General features: G+C 45.2%; 1 protein-coding gene across 1 annotated transcript; it reads left to right on the top strand.

The window, feature by feature from the left end:
• Nucleotides 1–5,038: 5,038 nt before the first annotated feature.
• On the top strand, nucleotides 5,039–13,523 carry LOC125544298 (aspartic proteinase oryzasin-1-like). The gene is made up of 13 exons (XM_048707925.1): nucleotides 5,039–5,479; nucleotides 5,581–5,641; nucleotides 9,221–9,315; nucleotides 9,413–9,525; nucleotides 9,729–9,897; nucleotides 9,986–10,025; nucleotides 10,123–10,187; nucleotides 10,695–10,808; nucleotides 10,895–10,959; nucleotides 11,816–11,960; nucleotides 12,052–12,171; nucleotides 12,849–12,937; nucleotides 13,257–13,523. The coding sequence occupies exons 1-13, from the start codon at nucleotides 5,159–5,161 to the stop codon at nucleotides 13,339–13,341; spliced, it is 1,482 nt and encodes a 493-aa protein (XP_048563882.1). The 5' UTR covers nucleotides 5,039–5,158; the 3' UTR covers nucleotides 13,342–13,523.
• Nucleotides 13,524–13,553: the final 30 nt, after the last annotated feature.

Here is a 13,553-nt window from a genome sequence, read left to right on the forward strand (position 1 = left end):
TAAACTCATAATACCGGTCGTCACCGAATGTTAAGCGTGCGGACCCTACGGGTCCGAGAACTATGTAGACATGACTGAGACACGTCTCCGATCAATAACCAATTGCGGAACCTGGATGTTCATATTGGCTCCCACATATTCTATGAAGATCTTTATCGGTCAAACCGCATAACGATATACGTTGTTCCCTTTGTCATCGGTATGTTACTTGCCCAAGATTCGATCGTCGGTATCCTCATACCTAGTTCAATCTCATTACCGGCAAGTCTCTTTACTCGTTCCATAATGCATCATCTTGCAACTAACTCATTAGTCACAATGCTTGCAAGGCTTAGAGTGATGTGCATTACCAAGAGGGCCCAGATACCTCTCCGATACAGGGAGTGACAAATCCTAATCTCGATCTATGCCAACTCAACAAACACCGTCGGAGACACCTGTAGAGCATCTTTATAATCACCCAGTTATGTTGTGACGTTTGATAGCACACAAGGTGTTCCTCCGGTATTCGGGGGTTGCATAATCTCATAGTCAAAGGAACATGTATAGGTTATGAAGAAAGCAGTAGCAATAAAACTGAACGATCATTATGCTAAGCTAACGGATGGGTATTGTCCGTCACATCATTCTCTAATGATGTCCGTCACATCATTCTCTAATGATGTGATACCGTTCATCCAATGACAACACATATCCATGGCTAGGAAACTTAATCATCTTTGATTAACGAGCTAGTCAAGTAGAGGCATACTAGGGACACTCTATTTGTCTATGTATTCACACATGTACTAAGTTTCCGGTTAATACAATTCTAGCATGAATAATATACATTTATCATGATATAAGGAAATATAAATAACAACTTTATTATTGCCTCTAGGGCATATTTCCTTCAAAATGCAAGCAAGGGAGCATGGGGCGAGCTTGTGAGGGGTGGTGGAGGCGATACTGGGGTAACAAAGGCACCCAAAAACACGAAGCTCATCATACGAGGGTAAAGTGCCGAAAAGAAGCTGGTGGGGTGCATAGTTCTAGCGAACACGACATGGACGTATGTTAAGTAGAAGATGCGGTGGCAAGTGCGTCGGGGCAAAACCGAGGAGGCATGTTAGCATGAAAGAGAAGGGTACGGACGCAATCATTGAGAGTGCATAGCACACATTCAGCGCAGCCGCTCTGCTGAGAGGTATAAGGACATGTGAGGCGAAAGATGGTGCCATGTGATGCGAGAAGTGTGCGAACGGCAAGATTGACAAATTCTTTCCCTTATCGGTTTGGAGTGCATGTATGGAATGACCAAAGTGTGTGGAGACGTAGGCATAGAAAGCCGTAAGAGTCGTGAGTGCATCAGACTTGCGACGTAAGGGAAACGTCCACACATAGTGTGAAAAATCATCTAAAATCACGAGGTAGTAAAGATAGCTAGTGTTGCTCGCACCAGAGATGTCCATATATCACTATGAAGTAATTGAAACGAAAAGGAAGAGATGTTGGTGGATGCACTAAACGGAAGACGAACATGTTTCCCGACACGGCAAGCATGACAAGTATGATCGTCGATCTTATTACATGTGAATGTGAAACTCTGAAGAATATGACAAAGTGCGGCTGAATTGGGATGACCTAAACAAGCACGCCAGAGGTCGACACCGGCGGAGAGGGCGACAGCGGAGGTGGAGGATGAGTGTGCAGGGTAGAGCTCGTCTGGGCTGTCACACCGGTGGAGAACCATCCGGGTACGGGCGTCCTTAACAGAAAAACCAATTTCATCAAATTCAACAGTGGCAGGATTTTCACGAGTAAAAGAACGAGCATAAACAAGATTCTTGATTAGTGAAGGTGAGACAGGAATGTTAGACATAGATAATGGCATGGATGTTGAAGAAAAAGAACTATGACCGATATGTGTGATAGGTAAAAAAGTGATGTCGCCGACGATGATGCGAGTGGATGTGTTAACCAGATAGGAAGAGATGATGTTACCGGGATGTGATGACATGTGGACGGTAGCGCCCTTGTCCATGTGCCGATCACTACCTTCGCCGGAGTTACTCGGTGAAGGAGCCGACTGTAGCGCCGCAAGAGGAGCGGGATCCCAGGGCATGGGGGTCGGCGGCTTTGGTGGGGGCGGCAGTGGGTAGCCACCCATCATGGGCTGTGCGGGCAGCGATGGGTAGCCGCAGCCGGGCGACTGTTCCGGTGCCGAAGAGGGCGCCTGATGGCCGGTCAGGCGCGGACCGAGGAGGCTCGGTGCGGGGCCGCAAGGAACCGACGTGTGTTGGGCATGGACCACACCGGTCCACGGGTTGGGGCTGGCGAAAGGATTGGAGGCACCCGAGAAGGAGGAGTCCATGGCGACATCAGCAAATGGAGATGAGAAAAAAATGTGGTGGCTAAGAGCAACTCCAACGGGCCGACCCAAACGGACGACGATTCCGTCCGCTTTTTGTACGTTTGAGTCGGCCAGACGAACACGGATGCCCGCTTCGGCATTTGGGTCGGCGCCTGCGCCCAACGCTGGCCGATACCCATTTTGACGAAGCCAAAAAAAATGAACGCATGCATATTAAAAAAAGAGAAACATCATTAATTAAACATTAAAGCCGGCCACGAAGGCCGGCGAGAGTCCACGTGTCCACACATTTGCATTTAAAAAAAACAGCCTAAACTACGAGGCGGCGCACTGCCCTAGGCGTCGTCGTCCTCCTCCTCGGGGTCCGTAAGGTCGATGAGCGTCGGCGCCGGCCCGGCCCAAGCGAACGCCGTGTTCCAGAGCGCCGCCATGTCGGGCTGTGCCGGTGCAGGCAATGCCGGGGTGGGGGGGTGTGCGGCCGCCTGTGCAGCTGCGGCCTGGCGCGCCTCCTCCTCGGCCTCGCGCTGCTCCTCCTCGAGGTCGCGCTCGAGCATCTCCTCGTACTCACCGCGACGGCGCTCCTCTTCCAGCCAGCGCTGACGCCACATCTTGAGGTACGCCTGCTCCTGCGCCAGCGTCGCCCCCAGCCAAACCGGTGGCGCGGACACCCACTCGCGCAACACTCCATTTCAGGAGAAGCGCGCGATGGGCTCGGGCTACGGCTGCGGCTCCGGCTTGACGGGGGACGGCGGGGCCACCGGCGGCACCATGATGTCGCCCGCCTCGGAGAGGGCAAGGGCCTGCGTCATTGCCGCCTCGTAGCGGGCCTCCTCTTTCGCCTCTGCCGCCTCCGCTCTGCGCCGCTCATCCTCCTCGCTCTCCCGGTAGACGACCGCAAGGGCCGCCTGGTCCTCCTCGCGGACGACGAGAGGCGTTGGCCTCCGGTCGACCTCGCGCACGCCCCGTCGCCTCGCCTCCTCGTGCTCGAAGGCGAACCACCTCGCCCAGTTGAGCGAGTCGGTTGCGTAGGCCTTGTCGAGGCGCTGCTCCGGCGTCAGCAGCGCCCGCCGGCGCCGCACCTCCTCCGCATGAGCACGAGCCGTCCGCGGCGCCGCCGGCACTGGGATCCTATCTGGATCCAGATGTCAGTCGTGCGGCAGCGTCACGTCCGGATACGGCAGAGGCTGGCGGTTCTGCCAGTGCCACTCCGCCTGGTGCACTGGCACGTTGACGCGCTGCCTCTGCCGGCGAGGCGCCGGTGAAGGTGGGAGGAACTCGAAGGGGAAAGGGGTGGCGGGGGACTTGCCCTTGGCCTTGCTGCCGCTGGCGCCGGAGAAGAGGCCCATCTCGCTGTGGTTGTGGTGGCTAGGGTTTGCCGGCGACGAGGGAGCAAAGGTGGGCAAATGTGGACGGCGAGTATGGATGAGGACGGCCCTGCCGCACGGTCGGCTTAAAAAGGGACGAGCGCCGTCGCTGATGCGTGGGCCCGTCGTCATAAATTAAGCTGACCGCGTGAGCAGCGGGTAGTTGGACGGCTGCCATGTGAGGACACGGCGGATAGCGAGAAGACGCCGAAGCGTCCGTTCGGCGTCCGCGCCGACGCATTTGGGGCGTAAATTTGGGCCGCAAATGCGTTGGCACGGACGTGACGCGGACATGATTTGGGTTTGGGTCGACGCGCTGGGCCGCCACTTTTGTCTGTGCCGACCAAACAGACGCAGGCGGACGAAATGGATCGGCCCTTTGGAGTTGCTCTAAGGTTGATGAGGGTTAGGTTTTTTTGTGGCAGATGAGAAGGGAGGGAGGGAGGCAGCGGCGGCGGCTGCGATGGGGAGAGGAAAGGGCTGCGGCGGCAGGTTGCGACGGCGGCGGCAGCGGCAAGGTGCGGCGGCGGCGTGGGGAGGGAGAGAGGCAGCGGCGGCAAGGTGCGGCGGCGGCGTGGGGAGGGAGAGAGGCAGCGGCTGCAATGTGCGGCGGCGGCGTGGGAAGGGAGAAAGGCAGCGGCTGCGGTGCGAGGAAGAGGGGCCGGCGGCGGCGGCTGGAGGCAGCAGTGATGGCGGCAAGATGGGGCGGCGGTGTTGGGAGGGAGAGATGCAGCGGCAGCAGAAGGGCAGCGGCTGCGGTGAGAAGAAGAGGGGCCGACGGCGGATTACTCAAAAAGTCAAAATTGATGTTTTTGCAAACTATTAGCAAAACAGTAGTCTTTGTATGCATTCTCAAAGTATGCATGCAGCAACACGAAATTGGTGAGCTCACACGGTTCCCCAACTCAGATCGACGTGTAGAAGGGTGATCACAAGCAGAAGGCATGATCAAGTGAAGTACACACTTGTCTGATCTCCAAAAAAAAACAATTGAATCATTTCTCCTATGTCCATCTGGACGTGGTGTGGCGGGCGAATCCGCAAGAATCCAATGAATGTCATCAAGAGGGAGATTTTTGTTCTTGGAACTTTCCCCTTTTGCAAACATGACAAGAGAGTTTCTGCTCGTGCTTTGTGAGATTTGTGAACCGTGCGGTAGACACTAGTACACTGCACGCACAAGCAAAATTCTGTCTTTTTTGTGGGAATGGTACAAGCTGCAAAACCTTTTTGTTGCGTGAACACAACCGTGGTCCAGTATCTTCCTGGATCAGCTTTTTCAATCGATCACGCAGAATTTGCGACATATTGGGTGATCATATAGCCACACCAATCAAGTTCATAAATTGACACCCCCCGCCCCAGAGTGGTCTGCTCCTTTTCCGGTCTCACTTCATCGGTATTCTCTCTCTCTCTGTAATTTGCAGCTCGCGGCGCAACCATGGGAACTGGCCGCCTCGTGTTCCACCTCCTCCTCCTCTCCAACGTGCTCCTCCATGCCCTCCTCGCCACGCCCGCGGAGGGCCTTGTCCGCATCGCGCTGAAGAAGCGACCAGTCGACGAGAACGGCGTCGTCCTCGTCGCTGGCCGCCTCACCGGAGATGACGCCGAGGCAAAGGGCCACGTCGTGGCACTGAAGAACTACCACAACGCTCAGTACCACGGCGAGATCGGCATCGGAACGCCGCCGCAGAACTTCACCGTCATCTTCGACACAGGCAGCTCCAACCTCTGGGTGCCCTCCTCCAAGTGCTTCCTCTCGGTGCGCCCCGCCCGTGTTGGCTGCCGTGATTCAGGGTTCTACACAGTTTGGTTTATCATACTAACTAATCTGGAGTGCGCGTTTTGTGATTTATGCTGCAGATTGCATGCTACTTCCATGCGAGCTACAAGGCCAAGCGGTCCAGCACGTACAAGAAGAATGGTTTGTGCCTTGGCCCTTCCTATCGTAATCTCTTCTCAAGCTCCACAGTATTTTGTTTTTGTTGATTTTTCGATAAAGAGCATTTTTGTTAACACAAAATATAGTATCAAGCGGATATAAAGCATGATGAACAACACTCCATCTCTGCATAAATAAGATGCAAACACTAACAAACTGACAGAAGAAGATAAAAAATGTGATATATCAACAGCACTCGCAGAGGTTAGGCAAGGCCAAATGGGTCATGGCTCACCCAGCTCTGGAGATCCTCTTATTATAGCCAGCCCATGGGTCACAAATACCAGCTAGTAGCAATCTTAACAGCCTGGCCCGCCCAACCATTTTGTGCAAGCTCCTACACTGATCAGCAGTATAGTTATATACAACGGATACTATGCCTATGTTGAAGGAGGTGGTGGACCAATCTGAAGATTATACTACCACCCATGTTGGGTAAAGACCTCCTTGGCCACCCGTTCCAACCGCATACACCATCTTGAACAACGGTTGGTGCTCCGTCCAGTGTAGCATAGACCACGCATGAAGCGAGTGTGTAAAACAGAAAATAAACCGCAAAGGACATGTGTTGTTGCCTCCGAAAATCAAATCATTTCTGTATAGCCAAAGTGCCCATAATAAGGCATATTCTCCCACCCTTATTATGGTTCTGAACCTATCTAAAATTTCGTCCAACCAATGATCAAAATATTGGCAACACTTGTGGACGGATCCAAATTGGATGCTATTTGGATGACTGGTCACGTGGAACGGACAAACTTGCATTGGAAAAAGTGATGTTTGATTGTCTTGGTGTGAGTGCAAAAGTTACATTTCTTGCTTCCTTGCCAGTTGCGTCGAGCGAGATTGTCTTTAGTTAGCACAACTCCACTCCAAAGATACCACATAAAGATTTAACTTTTAATAAAATCTTTGATATCCAAATTTTCTTGTTATTATCCACTGGGACCACTGAATGCGTGAACACGTAGTGCATAGAGTTGACTATGAAGAGCACATATGTAGTGAGGTTTCAGTGAAAAACGGCACATCCTTGTGTTAGGTTAATCGATTCCTAACATATTTTGCTATGACATAAGACGGGGGGCTAATCAAATCCTGCCTGAAAGAAATATTCAGCGGAAATGAATTGAGCACATGCGCAAGAGTATCATTCTTATCACGCACAATGTGGTACAAAGATGGATATTTTTCTCGAAGGCTGGCATTTTTTGACCAGTTGTCCTCGCAGAAACGAATCTCTGGCTCGGCTTTTATTACGAAGAATCCAAAGAAAAAAAGATGTTTCTTCGTCATCATTAAACCAACCCAAAAAGTGTGAGTCACCAGGTTTTCAATAGGCCCGGAACACGTCATTTTTCCCTACATACTTACTGCGTAGCAGGGTTTGCCAAACTTCATCCTCAATAAGTAGTTTGAACAACCATTTACTTAGTAAGTCGTCATTCTTGACCCGTAGGGGATGAATGTCAAGCCCACCTTGGTCTTTCGGTCTACAAACCACACTTTTATTTGGCCTGTTTGGACCTTTTATTTTCACTGTCCCTTGCCAAAAGAATCTGGATTCGAAATAATCAGCAAGTTCATTTCGGGAGTTGGACAAAAAGCATATAGAGAACCATATTTATGATGACAGAGTTGATCAAGACCAGTCGTCCTTCAACAGAGAGCAACTTGTCTTTCTAACTGCTCAACCGTTTCTCTAAGTGCTTCTCTACATGTTTCCACTCCGCATTAGTGAGACGTCGATAATGAATCAGTATTCCTAAATATTTAATCAGAAATTGGCCTTGCGCACAACCAAACATGTCATCATACTCAGCCGCCACCTCACCGGCTTCTCCAAAGCAAAATAATTCATTTTTATGGAAGTTAATTTTAAGGCCCAACATTTGCTCAAATGCTAAAAGCAATATTTTTAGATTTCGAGCCTTATCCAGGTCATGTACCATAAAAGGAATTGTATCATCGACATATTATAAAATAGAGAGGCCACCATCCACAAGGTGTGGTACTACTCCTGCAGTTTGACCATCCTGCTTGACACAATCAATTAGAATAGCCAACATATCATCAACGATGTTAAATAAAATTGGAGACATGGAATCACCTTGTTGTAGTCTTTTCGTCTGAAAGTAATGGCCTACGTCATTATTGACTTTGACAGCCACACTGCCTCCAGTAACAAAATTTTGGATCCACTATCGCCAATTATTGAAGAATCCTTTCATTATTAGGGCATGTTGAAGGAATGATTATTTGACCTAGTCATAGGCCTTTCTGAAGTCAATCTTGAAAACTACTCAACTAATGTTTTTTCGGTGCATCTCGTGAATGGTCTCATGTAGGATTACAATTCCATCGAGTATATTTCTACCTTGCATGAAAGTCGTTTGAGATGGCCGGACGGCATGGTTAGCAACCGTGGTGAGCCCATTAGTAGCCACTTTGTTGAATTTTTTGAAGCTGGCTTTAAAGGGAATATGGGATGTACACCAGGAAGAAGAGCCTCGGAGTGAATATAGTCTTACTTTTTGAAATAAAATAAAACTTTATCTAATATCTGAATTTTTTATTCTAAGTTATTCAGATTTTAGCTACACATCAGAGAGACCAAATTTTCTTTTTTTTAAACATGAGACAAAATTTACTTTCAACTTCTTATCAATCTTTATGTTTTTAAAGGCCACCAGCGTTTTTGCACAAGCTAGTCAAAAATACAAATTATGTGTTCAAGTATTGATAGGGTGTTAAGCCAAAATAATTATCACTGGTACATATTTCTTGTTTGGCTGGATTATTTCATTGCTAGGGTGATATTGAGACTGCTTTATATTGTACTCTTTCAACGTTTAGCCAGCTTAGTCAATACATTATTCATTATTCACACCTGTGATAGAATGGAGAAATTATAAACTAATAACATGAAAGAGTTTAGTAGTAGCCATTGATTTAGCTACTGTTTGCATCAAAAGTTATAGCTTTCCTCTTTTGTACAGTCTGCTAATAGAGAAATAAATAAGTACTACCAACTACCATCATAGCAGCAGCAACAACAATATTAATAATAAGATAATAATACCCCCTCCATTTCTGTATACAAGGCCACTTTCGTGTCAAACTTTGATTTATAATTTTGGTCAGCAAAATATAGATTATATGTTATCAAAAGTATATCATCGGAAAGTTCTTTCAAATGTGCATCCAATGACATAATTTTTGTGGCATATAACTCACTTTTTATTGATAAAATTAATGGTCAAATTTAGGCATATAGAATTAATGGTCACAGTTAGGCATAAAACTTTTATTGGGGCTCTGAAAAAATACTCCACCTGGAAACCCTCCGGAAATTTATTGGGAGAGCCCCAATAGCCATTTATTGGGAGAGTTTTTTTTTTGTAATCCTTTGGAGATGCTCTAACACACTTTCCGTGCATGTTTCTTATATTAGGATCTTTTTAGCCAATTGGGCATTAGGCTTTTTTTTACATTAACTTGTAGCAAGCAGGCAAATTATGTTTAATTCGAGAATGTAATTTCTATTCCCCCTCTTGGCAGGAAAAATAGTTGCAATTCAGTATGGAACTGGTGCAATTTCTGGCTATGTTAGCCAGGACAATGTGCAAGTTGGTGATGTAGTTGTGAAAAATCAGGTTTATGCCTGCATCTGAATTGCACACTTATTTTATGCTATCTGATCCTGTGCATCCCATTTTAGAGTATACTAATTTCATTATGTTACCATGTTAGGATTTTATTGAAGCTACCAGGGAACCAAGTATTACTTTTATGGTTGCAAAATTTGATGGCATTTTTGGTCTTGGGTTTAAAGAAATCTCGAAAGGTGATGTTGTACCTGTCTGGTGAGCAAGTCTCTCCATCTAAATATCTTGTACATATTTGGTGGTGATGTCACCAGTAGATGTGAGTATTTTACTTTATGCAAAATTTATGGTGTATTATTAAGATGCACGTACCGCACTCAGGGTTATTCTGATTTATTGGCATATCTTACTTAAAATGTAGACCATATTCGTTATCCCTAACATCACAACAAAACCTGTAGGTATAACATGGTTAGCCAAGGCCTAGTTAGTAGCCCTATTTTCTCATTGTGGTTGAACAGACATGCCGGTGAAGGGCAAGGGGGAGAAATTGTGTTTGGAGGAATTGATCCTAATCATCATAACGGAGATCATACATATGTCCCTGTTACTAGGAAGGGATACTGGCAGGTGGATCTCTTTCACTTAGTTGAGTAATTTTAAAATTCAAAAGGTGGTAACTGATTTGTGCTGATAAATTTTGACTTGCTTTTTGCAGTTTGATATGGGTGATGTCTTGATTGGAGGAAATTCCACAGGTAGTAACCTCTGACCTATAAAAAAAGTACGCATGCCCAATGTACATGTATATAACAAAGTGTTTATAATATTTTTCTTATACTCTCTATGTACTAGGATTATGTGCGTCTCGCTGTGCAGCTATAGCAGATTCTGGAACTTCATTGCTTTCTGGTCCCACGGTATGGCTGTGACCTCTGTTTATCTTAATCTCCATAAACAAGGAAAATGGCTTCACAATATCAAGTCAGCACAATAAACATTTGTAGCAACCTAAAGGAGTTATTCCTTAACATAAGCTTTCGGTTCGAGTTTTACCTTTTAGCAGAGGAAATATGCATTGTAACAAGGTGTATGCTTTGATAAATTATATTTATAGACTCTATTTTGATTAAATTATGGTAATTACACCTGAAGGGCAAGCACTACGACATAAAAAAAATTGCATGATGCTCTTGAACTATTACAAATAAATTTAGTAACTAAAAACTTCTAAAAGCATGTGTGGATCAATAGGTACATTACAGAATGTGAAGATCAGTGAAATAGAACCTGGTAGACCATTTAAAGCATGATATGTGCATATCCTTATCTATGCTTTATAGTTTCTACTCTGGTGGGTGCATATTCCATTTTTAGATTAATCATTATGTGTATTAAACCTAGTGATTCAACATTGAAATATGCAGGCGATAATTACTCAAATAAATGAAAAGATCGGTGCACCTGGGGTAGTCAGCCAAGAGTGCAAGGCCGTTGTTTCTCAGTATGGGCAACGGATCCTAGATCTGCTGTTAAAGGAGGTTCGAACATTTTCAGAGGAACCTTTTTTGTTTGATTAGTCCTATGTTAGGATTATAAATATATTGTTTTCGGGTCTATGATGCAGATGGATCCATCAAAAATATGCTCTTTAGTCGGTCTATGTACTCCAGATGGAACACAAGGTGTAAGGTAAGAGTTGGGAACTCTTGTACTTTTCACACTCATGCACATCTTACACAAATATATATGCAGCTAAATATATACTGACATATGTAACTGAGAGGAGGTGTGTCTATCACATGAATTATATATATTGTCATACATAGCCGAGAGAAGGGATCTAGAGAGCACCGTGCACAATAACACAAGTTGTAAACTGAACCAGAAAAAGATGGGACTGAAACATCGAGTAGTAAAGGAAAATTATTTGATAAAATTAAAAGAATACTTGTGCAAATAAGAGAGTAATTAGTGTGTGAGTAATTACAAAGTACAAGGTCCCCACTTATTTTCTCATCCATTTGATCAATCTTCTAGATGGTTTGGACTGATTAGATCAAAAAATGTTGCACCTTTCATGTCGATGTATAGACTTAGCATTTACACTTGCAATTAGCTGCAAATTAGTGGTCACTTGATTATGGATGATGCCAATGCAAGTACCAGAGTATTAAATTTATGGATTTTTTTTGGCCAAATTCAAAATCTGGCACTTCAAAAAAAAGTCATTCTCAAAAAAAAAAAGCCTCCATTGGGGATATGAGATTCGGCGTCAGGATTAGAACCAACAATGCAGAGCCGAGTTTATGTCTGCATGGCACTTTTGTGTTAGAAAATTATTTTTACCGTGGGTTCTCAAATTGGACCCAATTCTTTTGCTACAGTTTTGATTACCAAAACTTCACCAATTTTTTCCCTAACCGGCACTTAAGAAACATAGCTTAAGTGCATGAAGTCGGTTTCACGTCCTTTTTACTTTTCACATTGTTTTATTGATGTACCTTTCATATTATATACATTGTCTCCGCATGTAATGTGATGGCAGGGCTGGTATTCGAAGTGTGCTAGATCATGAAGGTGGGAGATCAAATGATGTCATGTGCCATGCTTGTGAGATGGCTGTTGTATGGATGACGAACCAACTTGCAAAGAATCAAACTCAGGATCTTATTTTTAAGTACATTAATCAGGCATGTTTCCTAGTATATCTTGTAACACCAGTGAGAGAATCACATCGTAACACAGTTTTACAAACTTTGGCAAACTGATTCAACTTTGCAGCTATGTGACCGTATTCCTAGCCCTATGGGAGAATCATCTGTGGACTGCGGCAGACTTGCATCCATGCCTGACATCGCTTTCTCCATCGGGGGCAAACAGTTTGTGCTGACACCAGAGCAAGTACTGCTTTTCTATGGTTATTACATTGCGCATTTTCTGTGTGGAACTACATCCACATTAGCTATCATGTTTAGAATTTTAGCAAATACTGTCATTTTTTTAAAACATTCGAGATGAAGATTATTCAGTCCTTTCATCCATGTTGTAGACTTGGTCCTATACTTTTCGAAATTAATACTCTTGGAAAGAACATATTAGACACAGAGGCATGTAAGTTTCAGTAGATCAGTTCTCTTGCTAGGGTCTTTTTCATTTTCAAAAAATAAATGTAGACGAGTTCTCTTAGGGTTTCACACAGGCGTACTGACACTGATGTATGAAGCTAAGCATGATTTTGATTAAATTTTTTTTGCTTGTACATGAAAGTTTAAGAGACACACAAGGCTTATTACTCCACTCATAGAGTCATAGTTAAGACTGGTCATTCAGTTTTATGTTTGGTAACTGCAACTAAATTAGTACGACCGGAAAGGAAACAACAACCTGTGGAGACCATAGTGCACAAACTGGTGGCGAAGGTTACATATAGGGGACTGCTACAGCTATTACGTACTACTTACTTTCTTAGTCAAAATTCTGAGTGCTCTATGCAAGTGGTTGTCATACGTTCAGATTTGTATATTCTGTTTTTATTTGCAGTAAACTGAATTTGTTTCACTTTTGATTTCCGTTGTTAGTATATCCTGAAGATCGGTGAGGGGGATGCTACCCAGTGCATCAGCGGATTCACGGCCATGGACATTCCTCGTCCCCGTGGCCCTCTCTGGTAAAATTATGCACCCCTTATATTCTCAGAGCCTCTTGCTTTTATCCACGTTGACCCCATCTTAGTGTAGTACTCCCTACGTAAACTAATATAAGAGCGTTTAGATTACTAAAATAGTGATCTAAACACTTTTATATTAGTTTATGGAGGGAGTACTATTGAACTCTCATAACACAAACGGGTTATTAGTAATTAAGGTTTCTTCATCTGTGAGATTTATCTGCAGCCGTTGGAGTGCTAAACACCCTTGAAATACTGAAAGTAAATGCTCCACGAAACTGCTGTCCACGACTCTGACAGTGAGAACTTGCTGTCCTAGGATCCTGGGCGATATATTCATGGGAGCCTACCATACCGTCTACGACTATGGCAACATGAAGATTGGGTTCGCGAAGGCGGCATAGGGTTCCCCCGTGGTGGGCGGATGAGCCGCAGAGCTGTCTAATCTTCAGGTCGGTTTGGTCTTGGGCATGCAAAGCATGTGTGTGCATATGTTACATGCTTAATAATGCTCGTATGATCCGAGATAATAATAAACCTGTCTGTTATGATTTGTCCAATATAATGAGGCAGGCTTTCATACTCATTAGTCACCGGCTTCCAGTATTTCGCAAGT

The sequence above is a fragment of the Triticum urartu genome, chromosome 3 (genome assembly GCF_003073215.2).
Source record: "Triticum urartu cultivar G1812 chromosome 3, Tu2.1, whole genome shotgun sequence".
In the NCBI taxonomy this organism is placed as follows: Eukaryota; Viridiplantae; Streptophyta; class Magnoliopsida; order Poales; family Poaceae; genus Triticum; species Triticum urartu.

What these genes read in the sequence shown, in the direction of transcription:
- LOC125544298 (XM_048707925.1), top strand. Translation starts at nt 5,159, where the DNA reads ATGGGAACTGGCCGCCTCGTGTTCCACCTCCTCCTCCTCTCCAACGTG. An exon ending in TAGATCTGCTGTTAAAGGAG is followed by an intron (nt 10,809 to 10,894) that starts GTTCGAACATTT and finishes TCTATGATGCAG; the next exon opens with ATGGATCCATCAAAAATATG. An exon ending in GATGGAACACAAGGTGTAAG is followed by an intron (nt 10,960 to 11,815) that starts GTAAGAGTTGGG and finishes ATGTGATGGCAG; the next exon opens with GGCTGGTATTCGAAGTGTGC.